The 27761-nt window shown below is 44.6% G+C and overlaps 1 protein-coding gene and 1 long non-coding RNA gene across 4 annotated transcripts in view; one reads left to right on the forward strand and one right to left on the reverse strand.

The window, feature by feature from the left end:
* Positions 1-15219, forward strand: part of LOC147016669 (uncharacterized) — a 30778-nt gene extending 15559 nt beyond the window's left edge. Inside the window, exons 2-3 of the long non-coding RNA XR_015049150.1 lie at positions 9483-9555; positions 13770-15219. This is a non-coding gene — a long non-coding RNA (uncharacterized LOC147016669). The remainder of the gene's footprint in view (positions 1-9482; positions 9556-13769) is intronic.
* The window catches only part of LOC147016670 (uncharacterized), a 96897-nt gene that overhangs the window by 15401 nt on the left and 53735 nt on the right, over positions 1-27761 (reverse strand). For 2 of the 3 annotated variants that reach the window (XM_085845557.1, XM_085845555.1), the window contains exons 3-6: positions 25674-25826; positions 23370-24241; positions 15227-15489; positions 9059-9350 (exon numbers count right to left, since the gene is read on the reverse strand). In XM_085845557.1, coding sequence (XP_085701683.1) covers positions 9059-9350; positions 15227-15489; positions 23370-24241; positions 25674-25826 — 1580 coding nt within the window. Of the gene's footprint in view, positions 1-9058; positions 9351-15226; positions 15490-23369; positions 24242-25673; positions 25830-27761 lie in introns of all 3 variants that reach the window. The other variant, XM_085845554.1, reaches the window with a different exon arrangement.

Genomic DNA, 27761 nt, shown 5'->3' on the forward strand with positions numbered 1-27761 from the left:
ATATCTCTGCATTGTTGTGCTTCTTTTGTTGCAATTGCTTTTGGTGCATAATTGTTGTAATTGTATATGTGTGCTGTCCGTGTGCCGCGGAATAAATGTGCCTCATGTTGAACTGTTTTTCCCGTTTCGCTTCGTCTTTTCTTTAATTGAATCTCCATCTTACTTCACGTAGAGGGTTGGTAGTGGGCTAAATACGCCCGATAATTAATCGGAACCGTCGAGGTTGACGATAACACCGCTCTGTTATCCCGATAGTACGGAACGGGTCACTTAAAGTGGCCCGTGTCCGGAGTCGACCTGCGGCGAGGTGCGATCGCCCGGTCTACCCTCCGCATGGGTACTTAGGTAGGTCGAATTTGGCGAACAACCCTATCCTACGCGGGTGGCCGATTGGCACGATTGTGGTGAGGTCGAAAGGCCCACCCGTGACTAGCTCCCGGCGTTGGTCCGAGAGGGTCACGACAGAATTGTCCGTCCGGTGGGCGACGTGCCGCGATTCGAGTTACGTGGCCGTTCGCACGCCGGCGGGCGCAAATTCGCAACACTGGTGTCAGAGAGCGGGAAACAAACTCTCCCGTCTCCAGCTAAATTCACGGGAATCGGTTCAGGGGTGAGAGGAGCGACCCCCGATTCCCTCCAAATTACGAGTCGGCCAAATTAATCCCTTACGAGAAATAAGATGGCGTTTCAAGGCGAGCGGGTGCCGGGGGTAGAAATGTATATGTGTTGAAATGTAGAATCCATGGCCCGGGACGGTACTTGTAATGTTAATCTGTGGGGAAGCTCAACCCCATATCCTGAGCACGGACTTTATCGGCAGGCTGAATCGAATAATGGCAGCGTGATCGCACCTCAGCGCAGCACGGAGCGAGCGGCTATTTATGGCGCTGCGAATGGCGCGACACGAGGCGAGCGCTCCCAACAGCCGTTTCAAACCACGTGGGAATGGCAGGCGAGGCAGGCGGACATTGGCGGGCTTTGGGAAGAATTAAAGGAAGAATGGAGGACTGAGCTCAAAAAAGAAAAGCAGAAACACGAGCTGGAAGTAAAACAATTAAAGAAGGAACTATTGGAGAAGTCAACACAGTTTGAAGAATTAAAGGGAAAAATAGGGGAAATAGACTTGAGGATCCATAAGTGGGAACAAGAGACGAGTGAGCTGAACGAGAGAGTGGAGGAGGAGCGAATTAGTAACTCCCGGGACAGAAAGCACATGGAAGAAGAATGGGAAAAAAAGTTGGAAGAAAGAAAAGGCGAACACTATTTGGAAATAAAACAATTGAAGGAAGAGATAAGAACAGGCAATCAGGAAAGAGAAAGCCTAGAACGGAAGATAGAAATAGGAAAGGAATGGCAGGAAGTCCTAGAGAGATATGGTGAGGAAATGAAAAAATTGTGGAAGGAAGCATGCAAAAGAGATGAGGAGGCCAGTAGGGAAAAATGGAAAAAAAATTCTGAGTTACGTGAATACCAAAACAAGGAGAGGAAATTACAAAACGAATTGAGGATGGTGAGAGAAGAAAGAACGACAGCAGAGAATGAAATGTTAAGGAACCACACTGTACAGATCGAACAGCTGGAAGCAAAGGCCAGATTAAAGGATGAGATGCAAGAAAGGGCAATGAAGGAAGAGCGAATGAAACACAAAAAGGAGATTAACCAAATGAAGAAAACCACGAAACTGGAGAAGGAAAGACAGGAGAGGAAACAAGGAAGAGTAGTGAGAGAACAGCGAATGAAACACAGGAAGGAAATGAGCCAATTGAAAGAAACGATGACACTGGAAAATGAAGAGCGTGAGAGACTGTGGGATGGAAAACAAAAACAAAATGAGGTTGAAATTAATGAACTCAAGGAGAGAGTAAAATTGGAGTCCACGGAGATTGAAAAATTCTGGAGGGAGAACGAAGAACTCAGAAAGTTCCGAGAGAAGGAACGGCTCAAAAGGAGCCAGGAAGCAGAACAACGCAATAACGTGGGATGTGTGACAGCACCACAAGGAGCAATGTTGGTGGTGCAGTACTTGATCGATGCCACTCGTCGGATGAAGAAACAATTGGGGCGGGCCCTGATAAAGGAGACACAAATAAAAAAGGAGACGAGGGAAGTAACAAAGACGAAGAAGGAAATGAAAGTATTGCCAGAGACACGGGAGATAGAGAGTGAATTGGACGGGGTTAGTGACGAACACACACACACACACACACAGAGTTAGTGGAGGACGATGAGGGGGAGCTCGGGAAATGTGTAGGGACCCGGTGCGAGCAGCTGGATAGCCTCCTCCAGGAACGAGGGGAGGGAGTATGCCCCCTTGAGGCGACTCACGACAAGGTGAGTTCGGTCGTGTCGAGCGAGTTCGAGGGGACGGGCTCTGTGAACGGGTGCACATGAAGCTTAGGGGGTATAGAGACCCCGGAACCCCTTGTGGTAGCGCGAGTCCCCGGTGTGATTGTCCCCGGCGTGAATGTCCCGGTGTGTGTGGTGAGAGGTGTGAGTGCGACCGCGTGTATGGGTGATGCCCCGCGTGTGCCAAAACCCCGTGTGTGAGTGGTGTGTTTGCGAGTGTGCCGGAGTGCGTGCTTCCCAGCACGCAGTGTGTAAAAGGGGCACCGCAAGTGGAAGAGGCCGTGTGTGTGAGTGAAACGGCCAGTATGAATGGAGCACCACGTGTGAGTGGAGCCGCGTGTGTGCAGGAAACGGCACACGCGAACAGCCGTGTGGGAGTGAGGCACGGTGTGTGAGTGCGACACTGCGGGCGAGTGCCCCCGTGTGTGTGAGTGGAATGGTTTGTGTGAGGGAAATGGCACGAGTGAGTGAACGGCCAAGTGCAAGGGAGACCGTGTGTGTGAGAGAGCGGTATGTGAGGGAGATGACGGTCGGCATGCGGGAGCACGCAGCCGCGTCTCCCGGTGTGAGTGTGATGGAGTGGCGTGTGAGCGTCGTGACACGTAGGAGTGCGTGTGTCGAATGGAGACGACGACTACGACAGATAGACAAAGGCCGGGTCGCGGCCGTAGCTATTTTGAACACCGTGCCGGGTTTGCCCAGCGGCGAGCGCGAGGTCCGTGCTCTGCAACGCACGAGGCCCCCACGTGCTCGCTTGCGGGAGTGAAACCCGGTCCGGAAACGCCAGTGGTGGTTTTGCCGATTCCGCGGACGGACAAAGTTTAGGCAGGTAAACGGATTTGGACCGGATGGGTTCTCCACGCGAGCTTGTGTTCTGCTCCAACGGGCAGAGCACATGTGTTCGCACGGGGAACCCCTCGAAGCGCGAGGCTTGTGTTTTTTTTATGCGCCGGGTGACGTCATGGCTGCGTGAATGGTTGGAATCCGGCAGGAGGGTGAATCCCTGCCGGATGGTACCGTCCAAGAGGGACGAGGGACGCGAACAGCTGCCATGACGTCACGCTAAAGGTGCGCGGCTGCGAATTGCCGCGCTGGTGCGCAGGTTGCGAGTTGCCGCGCTGGTGCTGTGCATGTAAAAAAAAATAAAAAGCAAGCCTCGCTTTCGGGTGAACAGGATTCCCTGGGCAAGGGGTGGAAGACCCCCCTGGTCCTGGGCACAGGATGGCACTAGCTTGGGGGAAGGGTTAGCATAGCTAGACCGGCTTCATGGAGCAGGGGTAAGTCCTCATGGGGCCCGTGGAATGGATTAGTTCGAGGGATTGCAGGCAGATTTAGGAGGGGAAATTATTTTTGATGATTTGGAGACAGAGACAGACTGTGGGTGTGTAGAGAGGACGTAGATTAGCTACGTAGGTTAAAAGGATGTGCTACGAGTGTAAGGGGTGACGTGGGAGCACGAGGTAGTTAGGGGAGGTAGTTAGAAGGATGGCAGAGTTCAGCGGTGTGTGTGTTGAAGAGTTGTGAGGTGAGTACATGATGAGTGAGTGAGGCCAGCGGGTCTGTGTGTGTGGGGCGAATGTGGAATGCATGGTGCGATGAGTGATTGGGGGGAGGAGTGACTCCCGCCCAAGGGACCCCGGGGTCAGTGCAAAGTGAGTTCGGGGGTTAGTTAAATTGAAAAATGGAGGTCGTTTTGCTGTTGGTGTGAATGTAGGCTCGTACCTGTTTTGGAGGGGTGCAGGAGCCCTGTTGACGGGCTGGGAGCGTGACTGCGAAAGGTGAGTATCGCTGAGTGGGTACCCCGGGCACCGGGCTAGTCGGTCGCGGTAGGCCAAGGGCCCATGGGGGGCCGGGATAGCGTAGTGGGCACGGGTGCGCCCGCATGGTGCAGGGCCCCGGGGTGCCATTAGCCGCGTGGGCAGTGTTGTGGGCATGGGTGACGCTCGGAAAGGGGCCCGGGAAGCCAGCCTGCCACGTGAGCGTTTCAGGGGAGTCGCCAGGGAGGGCACTCCCCGGTGTTTAGGGAGCTGGTAGGCTTGGAGGCAGTGTAGTGCCCGGGGGTGCCATAGCTGGAGAATCGGCAGAGGGTCATGCCTACCAAGGGAGCCACGTGTCCCAGCCATGAGACCGTGTGAGGGCACGGGAAGAAAATTGGGGGCGAGGCCCGAAATTGAATGAGGACACCAACACAGGCGACGGGAATCTGGGTTGTTAGAACCAATAGTTGAAGCGCGAGGCGCTTGTTGAAAGCCCTGGGGTAATTTAAGAGATAATGGTTAGGGTAGATTAGAAAGTGTACCCCTCCGCACCATCCATCCCTTCACTCTCGTTGTGGGCCGCTGGACCCACTTTGGGTAAAAGTTCGCTGAACTCTGGGGAGGCAATCCTGAGGCTTGAGTTGGGCCTCGACACAGGACGCTAGCTCTCCCTTATTCCCCTCCGGGAAGGGAACGTCGGGGTTGGGAGTAGGCTAGGAGACGATAGGTTAGCCGAACAATGACAATAAAGGGGGTTTGGGGACGAATTAGAGTGGGGAAATTCGGATAAAAATAAAAACAACAAAAAAATTAGTTGGGGCTAAATTGGGTTTTGACAAATTAAGGGAGTGGGTATAGACAGTGACAGGCAAAGGCGATAGGTGGGAGGGAGACAGTAGGCAGGTCCGAGCCCGCCTTCTGAGTGGCCAGCACCACCGCACTCCCTCCACCAACCTCCATCTCAAGGCAAAAGGCTGGCCCACTTTATCGGCAGCTGTTGTTTTGCTGCAAGGCCTGTGCCGGCCGGATCGTCTGCAGCTGCTGTGCTTCAAGGCCTGTGCCGGCCAGTTCGTCTGCCGGCTGTGTTTGCCTGCAACGGCCTTGTTCTGCAGGCTGTGTTTGCCTGCTGCTTTGCCATGCCATGCCCACTTCCCACATCATCAGTTTGCCTCCGTTCAATTTTGCTTTGCCCCTCCCCCCTTGTTCATTGCCATGTGCGCCAGGACCATCAAGCAACAGTTTGCAAGCTGCAGGGACTGCTCTGTAGGCAGCCGCATCACGGGACCGCATTGCCGGCCCGTGCAACATTGTTTGCTGCTTCAGATCATCGCGCGTATTGCAGGGACTGCCCGGTAGGCAGCCGCATCACGGGACCGCATTGGCGGCCCGTGCAACGTTGTTTGCTGCGTCAGATCATCGCGCGTGATGCAGGGACTGCCCTGTCGGCAGCCGCACAAGGAGACTGCATTTGCGCAGCCCATGCGCCATTGTTCACTGGGTTCAATTTAAAAGGGGGAGGCCTAGGACTGCGTGTGAGCAGCCGGCCACGTTCCCTGCCACCTGCATTGCTTGAGCCAGAGACTGCATGCGAGCAGCCTGGCTCCCTGCTAAATGCTTTCTTTTTGCAGAGTCCATTGATCCTGGGCCATGGTTTCGTGTAAAATTTGTAAGTTAAGGTTAAGATTTACAGTACATATGAGTGCGCCCCCGGCATGTCTGTCTCGCGCCGGCAGTTTTATTAAAGTCGTCTGAGTGAGTGGGTTTGTTTCGTTAGTTACTCAGCCCTCAGGTTATTTATTTTGGGGACACGAATACCATGAATGTCGCACTCAGGGATCCGAAGGTAAAACGTACTAGGGGAGAACTACACATGATGGCACACGAGAATTTAACGACTCAGGACGAGTCTGTAAAAAAGGGAGGGGGTAGTGTTACGGCTGTGGAAATTTGCAAACCACCATTCAGGGCCCATACGTGAGATAACTCTAAGTACATGTGTCGTTAGCCCCAAACCCATTGTTTCCAGGGAATTTATGTGATTCATTCGGGCTGCGACGCTTTGAGATAGCCGTTTTTCTGTTTTATCTTTATTTTGAACCAACCACGTCTCAACCGCCATAACCATCAAACCACCACCAAAAACCCTCCACCACCCTCACCTCTCTCCTTCTATGGCCATTCCCGCACCACCTGTGAACACTGAGCGTCGGGCTGTCTTGGGCTCATTCAAGCGATATGCACCGAGCCGCGAGTGCAAATAGTGGCCTTTCCGAGGGAGAATTCGGATCAAGAATGCTACACGCCCACTTCTAATCCGTCCAATCAGCAAGCGCAGAGCGGCTTGGCCCCGCCTCCAGGCGCTTCCGTGTGAAATCGAAATATGCAAATTCTAGGATCAGGGGAGGTTCACGCCCACTTTTCCTCCGTCCAATTGGCGAGCGTGGCTCCGCCCCCGAGGTCATTCTGATCCGGAAATTTGCATATTGTTTCTCCTGCCGGCCTATAAAAACGGCGAGCACCAGGCGAATCGAAGTAGAGAGTGAGAGTTTTGGTAAGAGAGTCATCGAGCAGAGTGTGGCAGCAGCAGAGTGTGGCAGAGAGTGGAGTAGGGTGGCGAAGGCACCGAGTTGGGTTCTGCAGTCGGCTGAGGAGAGTTGGGGGAAGAGGCCAAGGAGCTCGGGTCCGAGGCGAGAAGGACGGCGGTCGGCGACGAGGTCACGTTGGGAGATCACTCGTCGCGGGACCCAACCAGCCAGCCATTCTCCCTCCCCCAGGGAATCAACAATTCCCCCTTTTCTCCCGTGCTGAGATAGTGCAACAAAGGGGGCCCCGTTCCCACCCCACTCCAAACGTCGTGCCAACGAAACCCGCAAAGGAGCACGGAGTCGGGGCACAGCCACGCGGCCACGTCTGTGGCTCGTCCGCCAACGCGTCACGAGGACGCGGGTAGGACCCACCCGGTCTCGCGGACCTGGCCGCTCCTTCAGGTCCCGCGCACATATTGGCCTACAGGCCCATCTACCCCCTTGTCTATGAGGGTGGCTTCTTCCCTTTGCTTTTGAGTTAATGTGTGTTGGCGCCGTGTCTTGTAAAGTATAACTGTGTAAGTGTTGCCGTGTGTACGCGTATTCGGTTGTAACTCTGCGTCGTTGTTTCTTTTGTTTTACTGATATATGTGCATTTTGACTGTTTGGCTGTATATGTGTGCTCTCCGTGTGTCATCTAAATAAAGTGCTTGCATGTTGAACTGTGCCCGTTTCGCTTCGTCTCCTTCCTTTTTATTGACCCTCCATCTTGCTTCACGTAAAGGGTTCGTAGTGGGCTTCATACGCCCGATAATTAATTGGAACTGTCGAGGCCGACGATAACACCGCTCCGTTATCACTGTAGCACGGAATGGACCGCTTAAGCGGTTCGTGTCCGGAGTCGGCCTGCGGCGAGGTACGATCGCCCGGTCGACCATCCACGCAGGTACTTAGGTAGATCGAATTTGGCGAGCAACCCTATCCTGCGCGGGTGGGCAATTGGCACGGTCGTGGTGGGGTTAAACTCCCGCCGTGACTCGCTTCCGGCGTTGTTCCGAGAGGGTCACGACAGAATTGTCCGTTCTGGTGGGCGAGGCGGCCGCCATTCGAGTGGAGCGGCCGATCGCATGCTGGCGGGCGCGAATTCGCAACAATATGTATGTATATATATGTATATGTATATATATATACATATATATATATATATATATATATATATATATATATATATATATATATATATATATATATGGCGCCGCGAGGAGGAGTGATGTAAGGGACACATTGGCCATTTTGGAGTTAATGCCATATAGCACTATTTTAACCCTTACCCTGTCATCCAAGCCTATCATCATCATATCATTAAAAAATGTTGCTTACATCACTCCTCCTCGTGGGGCCTCATATATAAATGTACATATTCAGTATATATCGAGTTATTTCTGTGTTCAGCCATTTTTTGATTGCTATACAATTCCATACCCCTGGGCCAATTGCTACTAAATTTTCTCTACCGCATTATTGTAACACATAATATGCTCGGTCAACGTCACAATAAAAAAATTGCAATTCTCATTCAAGTCAATATTAAAACAAAACATAATGGTGCACTGGGTGATCGAGTGTTCCTTGGCTGGGAGAGGGGTAAAGTTTGGCTTACTCCTCGATCCTTCTGTGTCAGGTTCGAATGTGAATTCTTTGTCGGGAATCAAACCAATTGCATTTTCAGTATTTATAATCTGTATGCAGAATGGAAATTAACATACAAAGGGTCCACAGTCGCCACAGCACGGCACTGAGTGGAAGTAGTCGTCACATAAATTGGCAAGATCCTTTAAGTATCAGACCTCAAACAAAGAAATGACGTCATTTGGCCATTCATTGCCTTGGTGCACTCCCAGGTTAAATTTCGCTGAAGTTTTAAACACCAATCTTCTTGATGGTTATAAAAGTCGAAATAACCCGATCGTGTGTAACAAGTATTACAAACCTATGACATACATATTATAAACCTTGACATCATTTGGCATGGCAAACACTTTGACAAAAGCCTGCTTTCGACTGGGGTGATTGGAGTAAACGGAGAAGTTGGAAACAAATTTAGATATTATTAGCTGAATTGTAAGACATTGTTAATTGTGCCTTCAAAACTTTGTGAGGTTGTGCAAAGCGGTGAGAGAGACAATACGAAACATGACAGACGAAGGGACAGATGGAATTCGAGAAACGAACACACATGCCTGACGCTTTTGTTTTCAAATATCAACCAAATATGAACACTGCAAGTGCCTCTTCACCACACTCCTTTAAAATTTTTACTCACATAGTGAGAACTGTACCAGTGCAAGGATAGGAAATGGAATCTTGGTACTTCACTGAAATACCAAGAGTAATGTGCTTCACTAAACCGGTTTCACGATACACTCTCACCTGTCGGGATACTGAATGCCTGGGTGAATCGCGAACCAGTGCTTTTCCACCCGTGGAAAATGCTGAAAGGGTTTGGACAAGTTGTGCGGCTGAAGTCACATCTTGAACCGCTCCACCGGTGGAGAAAGACACTGAAGAAGGCAGGACAGGTTGTGATGGGGTTGCAGCTGGTGTATCTCCATGCATGGAAGATGTGGTAATTGGAGATTGGGTGAGGCATGAGGAGGTCTCTTTCATTCGGGCAATACGTCTCAGCACTCTCCCCAGTGCTTCACGTGTTGTGATACGGAACCTAGTCAGACCAAGTAGTCGCATTTAGATTTATATTGCAAGGGCCAAGATAAGGATGATGAATTAAGAAAAACATTTTTCCCCTTTTCCCATTAAAAATAATGCACATTTGTCTTTCTGCACATGCTCACAGATGGATTATCTGCAGCAGAACTATCATCATGCACAACAGCGGGAGACTGATGATCTCATCACACGTGATGGAGGTATGAGAAATAATATTATCATGCACATGGTCGTGTAGGACAAAGGGCATCACGTACTACAACAAAACTAGGACACTCTTCGACATCTCCAGATATGCCTTCACTCACATTATTACATCATTATACGTACATGTACCAAGCCTGGTGTTGGCTTAGTGGTTAGGATGGTGGCTTGGGATCCCAGGGTCCTGAGTTCAAGCCCCGTTGGCTGCTGAATTAACACCAGGGGGTTGACTCAGCCTGTCATCCTTCCGAGGTTGGCGAAATGAGTGCCAGTGTACTGGTCCCGGTGCATGCCCCGGTTAGAATAGGTGTACCATATCCCTGTGTGTCGTAAGAGGCGACCAGGGTTGGCGTCAGGAAGGGCATCCGGCCATAAAACATTGCCTCAAGAAAAAGCCAAACCCCTGCACAGCAGGGAAAAATGGCTGTAAAAACGGTCATTTTTTATTTTTTATACGTACATGTACCAAGTTTGATTTAAATCCCTGAACCCGGAATCAAAATATTAAATAATTATGGCTGCCAGACCATGCGTCCGATCAGGATGAAATTTAAAACATGACAACAAGATCATAATTTTGACTTTCACATCAATTGATGAAGCGGGTCAAGAGAAAGATTTTTTTAAAAGGTTTTGGTTCAGTCAAATATGGCTGCCAGACCATGTGACCTATTAATTATTCGTGAACAACTTGGTATCCCCGGGGCTTGGGGAACATGTGGGTGAACTTTCCTCTCGATCTGTCAAGTCGTTCTGGAGAAGAAGATTTTTAAAGGTTTATTCTTCAAAAAAATCACAGTTGCCAAACTACGTGACCTATGACATCATAGGTGGATAACTTTTTGTTCCTCATGGATAGGCAATCATTCTTGTAAAGTTTCACCTTGATCTGTTTAGCCGTTTCAGAGAAGATTTTTAAAGGTTTTTATGTTTAAAAAATATGGCTGCTGCACCACATGACCAATGACGTGATCAATTTCACCCCCCCCCCCCCTGCCAGATGACCCTCAAAAGTTTTCATACTGATCGGATAAAGCGTTCGATGTATGCAATTATGACATCATAACGAAGCCACCTATAACATCAAAATAAATCATTTGTTTCCCAGGGGGAGTACTTGCGATGTGCCAAGTTTCAATTATTTTTTTGTTGCTGTTTCGGAGATTCAGAGGTCCAAAGTTTTTCCTTTTTTCCAAAATGGCTGCCACACCACATAACCTGTGATGTCATAATTATCATTAAAACATTCTACATGAGTAGTCGCACCTATGGTGAAAATTTCATGTCAATCGGATAAGCGGTTGCAGAGAAAATAGAGAAAATTAGCATGGACGGACGGACGGCCAACACTAAAATATAATGCCTCCGGCGACTTCGTCAGCGGATTTTTTTTTTTTTTTTTTTTGTATATCTTGTCGAGGCTCGTGTGAGAGCTAACGCACAACAAACAGCAAGGGGGCAGGAGACATGGGGGTGGGAATGGGAAGGACAAAACAGTGGGGAACAGAGACATTAGGAGATCTGTGGAAGGGAGAGGGATGGGACGGGGAACATGGGGAATAGAAGATGGACATTACAGGGACTTTCAGGAAGGAAAGCAGGAAATTTGAAGGAGGTGGGCTTGGATGGATTATCGGGAGTAGAAAAGATCGAGGATTTGGATGGGGGATGATAAGAGGTGGATGCATAAAAAGAACAAACATAGCACTTGTGACTGATAGAATTAGCATATGTGATAGGCTGACAGCACTTAAAATATCATGTGAACAAGGCCAAATTATATCACAAGGAGTCGTAAGAATGATGATGTCACACAATGGAAGTTGCAATCGTCACTCACAATCGGATTTTCAGATGCAATGGTAATAATTATATTAGTCCTTGGCATGCCAATGCGGAGTAACAAAAAAAGGATCAGGGTAATTAATTATTTTTTACATGCGCCCACACAGTGTCTTCAGAAAGTATTCAAACCCCTCGACTTTTGTCACATTTTGTTGTGTTACAGCCTCAATTTAAAATGGATTAAATTTACAAAATTGTCACTGATCGACACAAAATACACCATAATGACAAAGTAAAAACATGTTTTTTGAAATTTTTACAAGTTGATTAAAAATGAAAAGCCGAAATGTCTTGCATCAATAAGTATTCAACCCCTTTGCTCTGACACTCCAAATCGAGCTCAGGTGCATCCAATTTCCTTTGATCATCCTTAAGATGTCTCCACAAGTTGATTGGAGTCCACCTGTGGCCAATTCAATTGATTCGACATGATTTAGAAAGAAACACACCTTTCTATATAAGGTCCCACAGTTGACAGTGTATGTCAGAACAGAAACTCCACCGTGAAGTCCAAGGAACTGTCCGTAGAACTCCGAGATAGAATTGTGAGGAGGCATAGATCTGGGAAAGGGTATAAAACAATTCCCAGTGTTGAAAGCCCCCCAAAATCACAGTGAGCTCCATCATTAGGAAATGGAAAGAATATGGAATTACCCAGATTCATCCGAGAGCTGGCCGTCTGCCAAAACTGAGCAACTGGACAAGAAGGACCTGTCCAGTGAGGTGACCAAGAACCCAATGACCACTCTGACAGAACTACAGAGTTTCTTGGCTGAAACGGGAGAACCTGCAAGAAGGACAGCAATCTGCAAGAAGTCGAGCTTTATGGGAAAGTGGCCAGACGGAAGCCACTCCTGAGAAAAAGGCATATGACAGCATGTAGGGAATTTGCATATAGGCATGTGAACGACTCTGAGATGATGAGGCTGATGAGATGAAAACTGAACTCTTTGGCCTGAATGCAAAGCACTACTTCTGGCAGAAACCGAGCACATCTCATCACGCATCTAACACCATCCCTACCATGAAGCATGGTAGTGGCAGCATCATGCTGTGGAGATGCTTTTTCAGCAGTAGGGACTGGGAGACTTGTAAGGACAGAGGGAACAATGAATGGAGTCAAATACAGGCAAATCCTTGAGGAGAACCTGCTTCAGAGTACAAAAGACCTCCGACTGCGGGAAAGATTTACGTTTCAACAGGCCAATGACCACAAACAAACAACCAAAGCAATACTGCAATGGCTTCAGAACAAGAATGTGAAAGCCCTTGAGTGGCCCAACCAAAGCCAGACTTGAATCTCATTGAGAATCTGTGGAGAGACTTGAAGATTGCTGTTCATCGACACTTCCCATCCAAATTTACAGAGCTTGAGTAAACCTGCAAGGAAGAATGGGAGAAAATCCCCAAATCCAGATGTCCAAAGGTGATCCAGACATCCCCAAGTCGAATCGAAGCTAGAGTCTCTGTCAAAGTCGCTTCCACAAAGTATTGACTCAAGGGGTTGAATACTTATTGATGCAAACCATTTCAGCTTTTCATTTTTAATTAATTTGGAAAACTTTCTTAAAGCATGTTTTCACTTTGTCATTATGGGGTATTTTGTGTAGATCAGTGACAAAAAATTTAAATTTAATTCATTTTAAATTCAGGCTGTAACACAACAAAATGTAACAAAAGTTGAGAGGTGTGATACTTTCTGAAGGCATTGTACGTACAAGCACGGACACACACATACACATTCATGCACTATTAAAATGGTTTTAAAGATGATTATATCAAACCATTCTTGAACAACTATGGTGGCCTACCATGATGGCATCAGTGAGAAAAACTCGACCACAAAGGTGCAAGGACCTTGGAGCAGGAGAAGGCCATTTGTTAAACATTGCCTCCCTTTAGCATAATCCATGCTGACTGTCATTAATTAGTTATAATCTATCTTAATGGTTCCTCCATCTGATCCCTAATGACCATACATCTTTAAAAGTAACAGGCCAGGACTCACAAAAAGCAGAAATTTGCTCAATGGCGGAAACATGGTCGGTCTGTAAAACAATGTATTCACCACAGCACGTGGTAACCATCGTAACATTTCCATAAGGCACAGCTGATGGACCGAGTCTTTACTCTATACGCTTCAGAGAGCATTGGTACTGCCAAAGCAGTCCCGTGGGAAAGACTTATATTACCATTTCCTGCCCAGCAGTAGTCAGGGCCTGAATTTAGCATTTGGCCAGGTTGGCCATACCATATCTTTAACATCCAATGGCAAATGTTTCCAGAGCGTCAGTTCGCCCAATAAAAGTTGTGAACGTTTCCGTGGACGACAACCAACTTCGGACACGTCGCCATTCTGTTGCAGGGTGCTGGAAGTTATGGAAAGACTTTGGAGTTTGGGAAAGATATGGCGCACAATGGTCTAACTCTTTTTGCTAATGCCAGGAGACCCAATTAATGGAGCATCCTGCATGCGATGTACCAAGGCGACAGTTTACAGTACTCAGGCATCTATTCCAGACTAAACATCTCAAAGGTAACAATGCTCTGAACTATCATGTCACCCCTTTCAACAGCTGTTGCTATTGTATTGGAAGGTTGTTGTCAGTCAAAATGTAGTCGAGATGGTCAATAAATATGTTTGTTATAATTTACAGTTAAGTTGTGAGTAAAGAATATATTTACCGTATTTTTCGGCCTACAAGTCGATGTGGAGTAAAATTTGAATAGCTTTGCTTAACGTTGCACTTTCTCGGAACACATCCATGACCTTAAGTGGAAATGTGCTGTGGAGTGTTTTAAATTAACAATAAAACAATTTATTTCACAAGATGTCATACTTTGCAAAAAAAATTCATTTATGCGGCAATTCAATCTCTTCAAACCGAGCTAGATACGTCCATTTTGAGTATAAGTCGAGGCCCAGACTTTCGAGAAGAAAGAACGGACTTGTACGTCGAAAAATACTTTACATCACTGCATTCCGCACATTTACTGCAAGGAGACTGAAATTACAAATATTTGTGTGCACAGACAATCCAGTTTAATTACAATGAGCCACTTGCTGAAAATGTCTTGGATTATTTGCTCCATTCATGTCATTTGAAATACAAGTGTGGTGGATGAAGCATTTATTTTCACTTAAACTCCAGGTCAGACGTGATTTGACAGACTACATGAAACTCAAAGCTCGAGTCTGATACACCTTCGGGATGACAGAAAATTTGAGAAGTGGTTCCCATCGTGTGCTGCCTCTTTAGCTGCTGGTTGCATCATTGGTTAGAGGCACAGCTATGCCGCTGATGCAGTGCCCCTATTATCGGTATCCATCCATCCATTCATTGGGACCATACTCAAGGTAGAGCATTGGTGCTGCCTAAGCAGTCTCCTTGGCTATTGGGCACAATCCTGGACGGGTCGGCACTCCAACACAGTTTTCCAGCATACTGGCACTCATTTTGCCGACCTTGGAAGGATGACAGGCTGAGTCAACCCCCTGGTGTTAATTCAGTGGCCAACGGGACTCAAACTCAGGACCCTACCGCTAAGCCAACACCAGGCTACAGAAGAGTGGTCATGCGGTTTTATATGTTTATGACTCATGAAAATGGGTGAAGAATTGCAAGAGGCTCATTTTTCATACCTGATGTAATTAGCCAGAGAAATGTGATTGCGAATGTTGTAACGAGAGCTGGTTGAAAAAATTGTGGTGAACAATCGTTTCCACGTGAAAAAAAACAGATCATTTCAAATGTAAAAGCATTCATTATCACTGGGCAATGTGCAAGCATTTGTGCTTTTATCAAATTGTCATGACCTTGCCTTGGATCAAAAAACGTTGCCTCCTCCAGGAACGTGGCAAAGCTTTCCTGCATGTAGCTGGTGACAAGGGTGACTGCGGTTGCTTCACACACCCGGTGGGCTAGGGGGGGATGATTATGCTGTGTGGAAAGTAGGCTCGATGACAGGCGACGCACAATTGGGCCAATGCTGGAGGCAGGGAGGTAGTGTTCAACCATCAACGATTCTGATGCCTCAAGGAGTGGCCAAAGGCATGATAAGACCGACTTCAACAACTCTGTATCCTACGAAAAAATAATAAGAACAGCAATTAGCTCCATATTGATGAACTTTGGGAGAAAACAAGGATCGATGCAAATATCCTGTCCCAAAATTTGTTCATGAATCTACTATCAATTTTTCTAGTCTGTCCTTAACATTGCCTTCTCCTCAGCCAAAAAGATAGTCATTCCTCAGGAACCCATGGTTCCACTACTGCAACTTGTCATCAAAGGACTGCCATTACAATCCTAACAAAAATCAACCTCCACTGTTTGGTGTTTCCATCTGACCCCATCCTTCATAATGACTGAACTACAGGTTCAAATCCCATTTTTGGTGTTGATATGTTTATTGGCAACAAATGTCCTGGTAATTAATGTAAAAATATTCAATGATGTTTCCTAATGTCCTTGTCATGCATGTGATGTATGCAAAATAAACCCATCCATGAGCCCTTGCTGTTTGGGTTAAGGTCTTAGTAAGAAATTTTTTTTCACAAATATATATATATATATATATATATATATATATATATATATATATATATATATATATATATATATATATATATATATATATATATATATATATATTGGGTCGCCGAAATAGCTGACCCTTATTGTCAGTAATTCTGTCTGTTTGTTTGGATGTTTGTTCGTTTGTCATCACCATAATTGGTCGTAAACGTGGGCCGATTTTGACCAAACTCGGGTGGTAGGTACATCTTATGACCTTGTGCTTTGGAAATTGTGATGGTTGCTAGGGATGCTTTGGTCCCCCAGCAACAGCCGAAAAACCTTCAAAATCGGTACCGTTCACGCGAAATCAATTCCGAAAGCCATTATCCCACGTAGGCTTATGAAATTTGGCATGCATCATCTACAGGTGATGCTCTACCAAATATATTCCGTTTTTGTGATATATGGAATAGTTTACCCGCAGCGCCCCCTACAAATGGGATATGCCCGAAAATTGGTGAAAATTGAAGGCCCCCGAGCGACCAGGTGAGTGCATCGATCCGAATGAAACTTTTCAGGTTCATAGCACGCAATGAGTACTACAACTTTGCCTCAGGACATATTGACCGATATTGCTAAGGTCAGAGGTCAAAGGGCAAAAATCGATAATATGCGAGAGCTGGAGGTGCCTTCGCCCCAAATGCTACTCCTCCTCGGGTTTTGGTCAGATGGTCATGAGAATTCACACTAATCATCTGGAATGCATTGTGCACAAACAATCGAGCCGGATTTTCGATTTATATCTTTCACCCACAGCACCCCCTCAAACTTTGGGGATTTCCGATATCAAACCGCATTTTCGGTACTTTTCATTCAAATTGATACCGAGTAGTTATCAGCAGATGGAACTCGATGAGATTTGGTATGCATAATCTTAAGGTGATTCTCTATCCGCGATATGACATCCATGTTTTTTTTTCTATATCTTATAGTTTCAAAACGGGAACCCTCTCAACTTGGGTGTCCGAGGGCCATTTAGCATTCCCGCTGAAAATTGAAAGTACACTAGCTCCAAGATGGTTGAACCGAATCAAATGAATCTTTACATGCTTATAGACCGTAATGAGTACTACAACTTTGCTCATTTGCATAATGACCTATCTCGAGTAGGTCAGGGGTCAAAGGTCAATAAGTGCATTTTTCGGGCGAAATTACCATTCAAGGCACCCTTGCTCCTACACGGATTAACCGATACGAATGAAAGTTCATAGGTACATAGTACTCAATGAGTACTACAACTTTGCTTCAGGACATATTGACCTATCTCGGCTCGGTCAGGGGTCAAAGGTCAATGAGTGCATTGTTCAGGCAAAATGACCATTCAAATCCCCCTTGCTCCTACACGGGTTAACCGATACGAATGAAAGTTCATAGGTACAGAGTACTCAATGGGTACTACAACTTTGCTTCAGGACATATTGACCTATCTCGGCGAAGTCAGGGGTCAAAGGTCAATGAGTGCATTGTTCGGGCAAAATGACCATTCAAAGTCCCCTTGCTCATACATGGGTTGACCGATTCGATTGCAATTTCGTAAGTACTTTGTACTAGATTAATTCAGATCAGGGGTCAAAGGTCATCGGATGCTCGGTGACCCATGGCCGCCTACCGGCTTGTGTGTATGTATATATATATATATATATATATATATATATATATATATATATGCATATGTATATATACATACATATACATACATATATATATATATATATATATATATATATATATATATATATATATATATATATATATATATATATTTATAAATATTGTTACGGATTCGCGCCCGCCGGCGTGCTGACGGCCACGTAACTCGAATCGCGGCACGTCGCCCACCGGACGGACAATCCAGTCGTGACCTCGCGGGCAGTGTCTGGTAGGGGTTGGGATAAACCATGTATATATATATACATATATATATACATATAAACCATGTATATATATATACATATATATATACATATATATATACATATATATACATATATATATACATATATATATATACATATACATATATATATACATATATATATATATATACATATATATATATTCATATATATATATATATATTCATATATATGTATGTATATATATGAATATATATGTATGTATATATATGAATATATATATATATATATATATGTATGTATATATATTCATATATATACATACATATATATATATATTCATATATATACATACATATATATATATATATATATATTCATATATATACATACATATATATTCATATATATACATACATATATATATATATATATATATATATATATATATATATTGTGTATAACCGGGCGTAGTGGCGTGCGCCTGTAATCCAACATGTATTGCATGTTGATTTTACTGTATTTTTACCCCTGCCACGGAAGGTTGTCACTTCCGGTTCGGGGTTCTTTTCACATAGCTCTTGCTCCTACCAGTTCATCTAAGGAAAGTTATACTCACCGAAGGAGAGGGTAATGTGTTTGGGTCCATTTTTTACTTGCAAAATCGAAGATTTTTCAAGAATATTGGTCAGTCGATTTTGTTATTCTGTTTGTCCGTCTGTTAATCTCTGATTGCTCTTTTTCTTGTTCAGTTGTGTTTTACTGTTTAATTTTTACTCCTGCCACCATAGCTGGAAGGATATGCTTCCACTCCTGTCTGTCTTTTCTTTCTATGCAGGATATCTCAAAAAGTTGTGGATGGATTCGAAAGAAACTTGTTGGATACTTTGGGTGTGTGACAAGCAATAATTGATTTTGGTGAAGATATGAATCCAGATCTGGATACGAGAATTTTTTTATTTTTAAAGTGATTCTTCACCAATGAGAGATTGGGCCAAAAACGATATATAGCATGCCATTTAAAAAATGTATTGGGCCCAATATGTTCTCATGGATCAGGCATTGGGTGGCAGAGGTGTGTGCTCTACTGAATGCCCTTCTAGTTATTCCTGTATTGCTGTTCGTGTTTTTCTTCAACCCTTCTGTCATAAACCATATCCTGCAGTGTTTAATCATTTAATTCACCACCTGAGTTAAGTCTGGCCTACTGGTGATAGTCAAATGTGCTTCCCCTCCATTTTTGCCTCGCTTTTGCTCCTTTTATCCCAGGTATTGTAACTTCTTATCCCTCAACTAAATCCATTTCCCATCCCCCTCAAAAAGTACAAACAATATACCTCTCCTTCTTCACTTGGAAAAAAAAAATCCTAACAACAAGCAGCAGCTTCTTCGCTCACTGCTGATCTGGATAAAATCACAAACTGGTCCAACACGTGTCACATGTCTTTCCATCTGGACAAATCTCACACTCTCACTATGTCTCTTCGAAAGGACCGTTTAGAAAACCCCCCATCCACTTTCTCAACAATCCTCTGGAAGAAGTCCTTTCTTTCAAGCTTCTGGGTCTCACTATCTGTCATGACCTTTCCTGGGAAGCCACATTTCAAACCTCGCCTTCAAAGCCAGTTGCCGACTGGGAATCCTCCATCGTGCAAGGTCCTTCCTCGGCCCACCTGAGCTCCTGACCATTAACAAAGCTTTTGTCCGCAGCCTGATGGAGTACTGTTCTCCCCTCTGGGCTGGTGCTCCTGCCTCCCACCTTTCTCGGCTTCACGCTGTAAAAACCAAGGCATTTCGGATCATTGGCATCTCCTGCAATGAGGCTGAGTCTTTGGGCCTCTCACTCAATCACCGCAGGTTGTTCGGTGGTCTTTCTGTCTTCTACCGTCTCCTCTCCAGCCTCGCCCCCCCTGCTCTCTCTGTGATTTGTCCCCACCACATTTCCGCAGGGCGCTCAAGGTCCGCCAACAACCCCCTTCTGGTAAAACTACCAAAATCACGAATCACTGCTCACCTTCACTCTTTCATTCCTCTTTTTCCCCGCCTTTTGAATAAACTCCCTCACTCTTTTCATTCCCATTCTTCCCTCCAGGCCTTCAAAACAGCTGTTCACCACCACCTCTTATCATCCCCCATACAAATCCTTGATCTTTTCTACACCCGATAATCCACCAAAGCCCACCTCATTCAAATTCCCTGCTTTCCTTCCTGAAAGTCCCTGTAATGTCCATCTTCTATTCCCCATGTTCCCTGTCCCATCCCTCTCCCTTCCACAGATCTCCAAATGTCTCTGTTCCCCACTATTTTGTCCTTCCCACTCCCTCCCCTCCTGCCTCATGCCCTCCTTGATGTGTGTTGTGTGTTAGCTCTCATATGAGCCTCGACAAGGTATACAAAAAAAAAAACATCAGAAAAAAAACCCAAACTTTAATCTCAGTTACTCATTTCCCTCTCACTTCTTCTTCTCAATATGCCCAAATCTTCAATGAATAAAATGTTTTTCTTCCTTAAAATCTCTCCATATTAAAAACACGTAAAAAAAAGACATAAATGTCATAGCCCCCGTTGTTTTCTTAATTTTGCTGCCCGGAGTTAAAGGGCTAAACCCATATTTATGTCCAACTAAAATGACCACCAGTCTACCAGTCGGCCATCTTTGATCAGATCGCAAAATAAAGTGAGGTATGCATGTCCGCCATCATGTACTGTGCTTGTGTCAAGTTTGAACAAAATTGGACCATGCATGTCTGAGAAATGGTTGGGGACACATTGAAGTAACAAAATGGCTGTCAGTCGGCCATCTTGCATCTTATCGAGAAAAAAAAATGGCATCATAGGTAAGCTATCATTCTTTATGTGTGGCAAGTTTGAACAACACCGGTCAATGCATGTCTGAGAAATGGTTGAGGACGTGTTAAACATGGGGTTTATAAAATAACTAAAATGGCCACCAGTCGGCCATCTTGCATCTGATCGAGAGAAAAAAGGGCATGCATAAGTAGGCCCCCATTCTTTATCGGTGTGCCAAGTTTGAACAACTTCGCTAAATGCATGTCCGAGAAATGGCTGAGGATGTGTTCGACATCGGGGTTTTTGTTACAACTAAAATAGCCGCCAGTTGGCCATTTTAGATCTGATCTTGAAAAAAAATGACGTGCTTATGTAAGCCATCATTTGTTATCTGTGTGCAAAATTTGAACAAGGTCGGTAAATGCATGTCTGAGAAATTGTTGAGGATGTATTCGATACCAGGTTATTTTACAACTAAAATGGCCACCGGTCTACCAATCGGCCATCGTTGATCAGATCACAAAATAAAGTGACATACATGTGTAGGCCATCATATACTGTGCTTGTGCCATGTTTGTATAAAATCAGAGAATGCATGTCTGAGAAATGGTTGGGGACACATTTAAGCAACAAAATGGCCATGGTTATCTTGGCTCTGATCTCAAGAAATAATCATGTGCATATGTAAGCCATCATTCGTTATCTGTGTGCAAAATTTGAACAAGGTCGGTAAATGCATGTCTGAGAAATTGTTGAGGATGTATTCGATACCAGGTTATTTTACAACTAAAATGGCCACCAGTCGGCCATCTTGGATCTGTTCTTGGGGGGGGGGGGGATGACGTGCATATGTAAGTGTGCCATATAATTCCTGAAGTATGTGCCAAATTTGAACTGTCTGTCTCTTTGTGTGTCTCTGTCTCTGTCTCTGTCTCTGTCTCTGTCTCTGTCTCTGTCTCTGTCTCTGTCTCTGTCTCTGTCTCTGTCTCTCTCTCTCACTCTCTCTCACTCTCTCACTCTCTCTCACTCTCTCTCTCTCTCTCTCTCTCTCTCTCTCTCTCTCTCTCTCTCTCTCTCTCTCTCTCTCTCTCTCTCTACATTTTTTGATTTCTGAATATTCCACATGATACAGCAGGTGGGAGATATTTCTGGTTTTGCCCATTGCCCACATGTTGCTGTGGAACAGTAATTTTTTTGTACATCACCCACATTTATTGTTTTGTGTTATGAAATGTCAGTGTTTCACACCATCTTCTGTTTATTGTTTGATGGTTGTGATGATTCCTTTTGTATGTTCGAGGTCCGTCTAAAAAGTAACGGGACACTTCACAGAAATTATATTCCAAAAAAATATTGAAATCACAGCTTGTCCCCTTCAAATAATTTCCCTCCAGTCTCACACACTTGTCCATCCTCTTCCATGCTTCGATGCACCCCTGGAAGGCTTCTTCTGGAATCCTCCGGAGCTCCGTCATCACGGCCCTTTTGATGGCCTCCACATCAGGAAATCGGGTCCCCTTGATCACCTCCTTGAGCTTGGGGAATAGGAAAAAATCACAAGGGGCCAAGTCTGGCGAATACGGGGGTTGCTCCAGAGTTGGCACGTTCCTCTCCGCCAGAAACTGTCAGATGCTCAGGGCACTGTGTGCAGAGGCATTGTCATGGTGGAGCATGAAAGCTTCCTTCTCCCACAGATCCCTCCTCTTGTCCCGGACTGATCTCAGGAGGTGCCGGAGGATCTCCTTATACACGTATTGATTGACTGTTTGACCCTGTGGTATAAACTCGGAGTGGACAATGCCCTTGATGTCAAAAAATGCGATGAGCATCACCTTGACCTTCGACTTCGAAATCATTGCTTTCTTTGGTCTTGGTGATGCTGGACTTTTCCACTGACGACTCTGCCGTTTGGTCTCGGGATCGTATTAGAATATCCACGATTCATCACCAGTAATGACTCTCCTGCGTAGGTCTGGATCGTCCTCGAGGCGCTCGATAATGTCTTGACAGACAGTGACTCTTTGCTGTTTCTGGTCCTCGGACAACAGATTGGGGACCAACTCTGCGCACACCTTGCGCATTTCGAGATTTTTAGTGATGATGCTCCAGAAAGTGTCTTTGTTGATGGAAAGTTCCTCAGCAATCATCCGCACCATGAGTCGACGATCTGCACACACCATCTGCTTCACACGCTCGACGTTGTCCGCTGTTTTGCTCGTTGAAGGTCTTCCAGACCGTGGATCGTCTTCAACCCCCTCCCGTCCCTCTTTGAACCTCTTGTGCCATTCAAATGCACGTGTATGTGACATCGGTTCTTCCCTGTAGACTTGCTGCAGCATTGCGAATGATTCGGAAGTTGTTTTGCCAAGCTTGGCAAGAACCTTCAGATTGGCTCTCTGCTCATGACTCATAGCATGACGACTCAGACTAGACAACGTGTAAAGCACGACATGTAAAAAATCACACAATGAGCGCAGTCAACCATCACCAATCATATATATTGCTGGAATGTTGTGAAAGACTGACGCAACCCGTTCATTCAAGTTGTGCAAGTGGAGCACACAGCAGGCTCAGTCCCGTTACTTTTTAGATGAACCTCGTATCATGGTGTTCCTGTCAAAAGTTTTGTGCTTTCTGGAATGACGTCCGCTCAAGGCAAATAATTGCAAATTTGATGTCATATTATTTTATGGGAAAATAAATGTTGTCTTAAATTTAATGGAAAACAGAAAAACACACCTTGCAGTTGAGAGTTTTTGATGACTCTGCCATGCAACCAGGGCTCTGATGTTCAAGCAGAATACGAAGACAGTGCAAAACCTCAAGCCAGTAACCTGGTCTTTCTTCTGCATCTCCAGTCCGCTCATCCCACCTAATTCCCACCTCCAGTCCCACATGGCGTGCCCTTTCCAGAAGCAATCTCATAGCTGGCTCTGAGAGGCCAACCCACACGGCTCGGGCTATAATCCTTGAGAAACACGGTAAAACAAGGTCATGATAACTTGAAGATGTTGGCACACAATGCCCAGCAATCAAATCACTAACTAACGCAATAGGATACTTTTTATCGAGAGACCACTGGTCCAGGTCATCTTTATTGAGTTGACAAGCTTGTTTATCAACAACAGGGCGCACAGAAATGCAGAAGCTTTGCTGCTTCCAATCAGCATCTACATAGTGCACTGACGCGATGAGCCATCGATTGTGATGACCCTGGCAGACATGGGAACTGTAGGCCACAGGCAACTCTGAGGATACAAGGCTGCTGATACAGTTCTTCACAGTTGTGCAGACTTCTTTGAAAAGCAGTGGAAAGGTGGTAGATGACAGCTCGGCACAAGTGGGAATGAGGAAGCTCGGGCAGTTCAGAGCAGCAAGCATGGCGCAAAATGCTGGGTGTTCCACAGAGCAAGGTGGCTGAGCATCAGAGGCAAACCACAGTGCAATAGCACGGGTCAGAGAAAACCGTTTAGCCTGAGATGTAGCTATGATGAAAGGAGGGGTGAATGTTGGGCTTCTTTGGAGTTGCACACGCTGGTCAGGCTGAGGCTGTAGTGTTTCTGTATGTAAAATCAAGGTTTGCGAAGAATTCAGCGTTGAGTCTTGCGACGCTGAAAAAGATGGACGAGAGAAGAGGCAATAAGTACAATAAACAAAAAAAATGTTAGCTTTGCAAATAAGCATATAATGTAACATTTGCATTGGGTTGGCCTGACGAGAATCCTCTAAGTAGTCTCTGAACTCATGATACAGGGAACCCAGGTTAAAATCCCGTATACCTTCGGTGTTTGTCCATCGCCTGCTCATCTTTGCAATTGATAGTAAAGTGCAGTTGTCTCCTGTCTTTTTTCAGATTTGTGTGCAAAATTCATGACAAGCTTTAGATTAATGTGAAAAAAATTAACAAATAGAAAGTACAATTGTTAAAAAGCAATGACAAATAGGTAGGGCAAAACACCAACTAATTCAATTACATTTCATTTGCAGCCTCCAGCTGCTGAAATTTCGCAAAGATTCCGGTTATCGCTTGCCTACTTTTCAGAGGACACCATGGGATCTTTAACCTCCACCAACTAATTCTGGCAGACAGAATTCCCGTTTAACGCCCATCTGAGCGATGGCACACACATTGATGAATCACCCTGCCTGTGAAACACCAGGATGACAGTTTATAGCCGAGTCAGGATTCAAACCCAAACTGGACAGCTCAAAGGCAAGTGGGTAACTCGAGGCCATCCTGCAACCAACCCTAAAATATCAACTCGAGTTTATCGAAGACCTTACCCTGTGCAGTGTTAAAGTATATAATTAAATTGAAATTAAATGATTCTAAAGGTTGTATAAAAAAATTAACTCTGGAAGTTTACTGCCATTGACGTGGTGTCTATTACACCACCTTATCAAACATTACATTAGTTATTTATGCCTGTTGTTTGTGTCCTTGATGACATCCTTAAAAACAGTAAGTTTCCTGTTTGGAATGAATTTCAATTTTGTCTGACTGCCAGGCAGGCAGACAGACAGACCAAAAACATATCTCACTCCTCTCTGTGCATGTGTAATCTGGATGAAATCAGAGCCAAATTACTTCGAAACTCCAAGTTTGCATTGATTCATATTCGGGTTCAAAATATAACATTCAATTAAAAGAAGTTGTTCCTTGATCATAAACTGATGTCTTTGGATGGACAGATAAACAAAGTGAAGTGAACTGATTGTTTAACATCGCTTTCCGCTTCGCGTGCACGTGGAAATAAGAATGATAACACAATGACAGGAATATTAAAAAAAAGAAAAAAACATCATAATATGCAAACTGCCCATCATGATCATAAACAAACACAACTAGAAATTGTGGATAAGGAATAAACATTATTGTGCATGATAAGATAAAGGAATACTTGTGTAGCACAGAGCGATGGCTAAAAATATCATCTTGAACAAGGATCATATTAAACAATTTTGCTTGGCAGAAAAAGCAAGGAGTTCTGAACATCCACTTGATTTGTAACCAATATACTTGATCTACTGCAACAAACCCACGTTTCCTGGGCGTTTCTTCTTGAGGATTATCATCATCCTTCACCAGAATCATTTGAAGATCCAAAGACATGTTGGGATTACTGCATGCAGAACCTGACATTGAAGGGGTTGTCAAAGACTCGTTTACTTCTTTTTTGGCCTTGTGGTGAACCTCTGCTGACATTGGAACAGTTTATTAAAAAGCATACCACACAAAGATTTTTTTTCGCAAGATTAGCAGGGCCAAAGATGGGGACTGGACCCCATGCTAACTTCAACGCAATAACATGTCTGTCATACCTTGCACAATGACAACAACTATCAAAACAAGAGTTGATTAGTTTCAGACCAGTGCAATAAATGGTAGTTAATCAACAAGTTGTTCAATCATGGTCAAGCAGCCAATTATATTCTATTTAATTATAAAACCTCAGCATTGCATTGAAAATTACCATGACCAATATTATTGCACAACAGTGCATCACAATCAAAATTATACAGATGTTTTAGTTTCTCATCGCGATGAATGCATTCCTTGGGCGTTCAGCAACATTGTGTGATGAACTATAGTATGAGGCTGACACATTAAGTAAAAGTGGTTATGATAAGATGGTATGTATTCCAGTGGAAATCTTGTCAACTAACACCCCTGACAAAGGCAGAATCTTACGACAAGGCTAAGACATGCTCAAAAACTGAGGAAATTGGCAGGAGTAAATACTGACTTGAACTAGTAGGGCACTTGGTAGAGTGCATATCTCCACCACGCAATGCCTGATCCATGAAAACATATTGGGCCCAATACATTTTTGAACTAGAGGGGGAGCACTCGGAAGAGTGCAAAAGCTCCGCCGCCAATACTGCTAGGTCACTCAAGTGAACCTGATATCCTATTCATTCAATTTGACGTCAACAGTGCTCACAGAGTTATAGTTTGCAACTTTCCCTTTTACTTTTAACTTTTACATACTCAATTCATTCGTCATAACTAGATTCCTTGAGACAGAAATTGATTTTACGTGGGTATATCCACCTGAAGTTTTATAATCAGCCGTAATTATAATTTTGGCATGTTTTTTTTTTGTTGGAAATCACTTATAACATGTAGAAATGCAAAAAAAATTCGAAATTTTGTTGAAAAAAAAGTTGCAAAATTTTGTTTTTTTTCTCTAACAATTTTTTTTTTTGGGGGGGGGGGGGGTTGGAAATCACTTAAAACATGTATAAATACAAAAAAAAAAATTCAAATATTTTTTCAAAATGGCCGCCATCGCGGCCATATTGGACTTTGGACCAAGTCCAAAATCTAATAGCATGATCCTTGGACCATACCTAATCCCCCCACCAAGTTTCGTCAAAATCCGTCGATGAGTTTTTCCGTAATACTGTTCACAAACAAACAAACAAACAGATAGGGGTGAAAACAGTAACCTCCGTCCATCTTCGATGGCGGAGGTTAAATATCATGCTACATATCATTTTTGGCTCAATCTCTCAATGGTGAAGAATCGTTTTAAAAATTAAATTATTCTCGTATCCAGATCCGCCTTCGGATCTTCATCAAAATCTAATCAATTTATCATGGTCACACACCCAACCTGTCCACCAAGTTTCATCCAAATCTGTCCACAACTTTTTGAGAATTTGTGTTTTATATTAGTTTATCCCTATCTCTCAATGGTGAAGAATCACTTAAAAAATTATCAGATGCAGATCAATTTTCAGATCTTCATCAAAATTTAATCATTTCTTGCTTGTCACACACCCAATGTGCCCACCAAGTTTCGTCCAAATCCGTCCTCAAATTTTTGAGATATCGTGCTACATATCATTTTAGCCCAATCTCTCAATGGTGAAGAATCACGAAGAAAATTATTGGATTCGGATCTTTACCAAAATCGAATCAATTCTTCCTTGTCACACACCCAACCTGTCCACCAAGTTTCATCCAAATCCATACAAAAGTTTTTGAGATATTGTGCTATATATTGTTTTTGCCTTGATCTCTCAATGGTGAAGAATCACATAAAAAATTATTGGAGCCGGATCCGGATCTGAATCTTCACCAAAATCTAATTAGTTAGTCCTTTTCAAACACCCAACCTGCCC

This window comes from Eptatretus burgeri, chromosome 11, assembly GCF_056783735.1.
Source record: "Eptatretus burgeri isolate ZD-2024b chromosome 11, Ebu_testis_v1, whole genome shotgun sequence".
Lineage (NCBI taxonomy): Eukaryota > Metazoa > Chordata > Myxini > Myxiniformes > Myxinidae > Eptatretus > Eptatretus burgeri.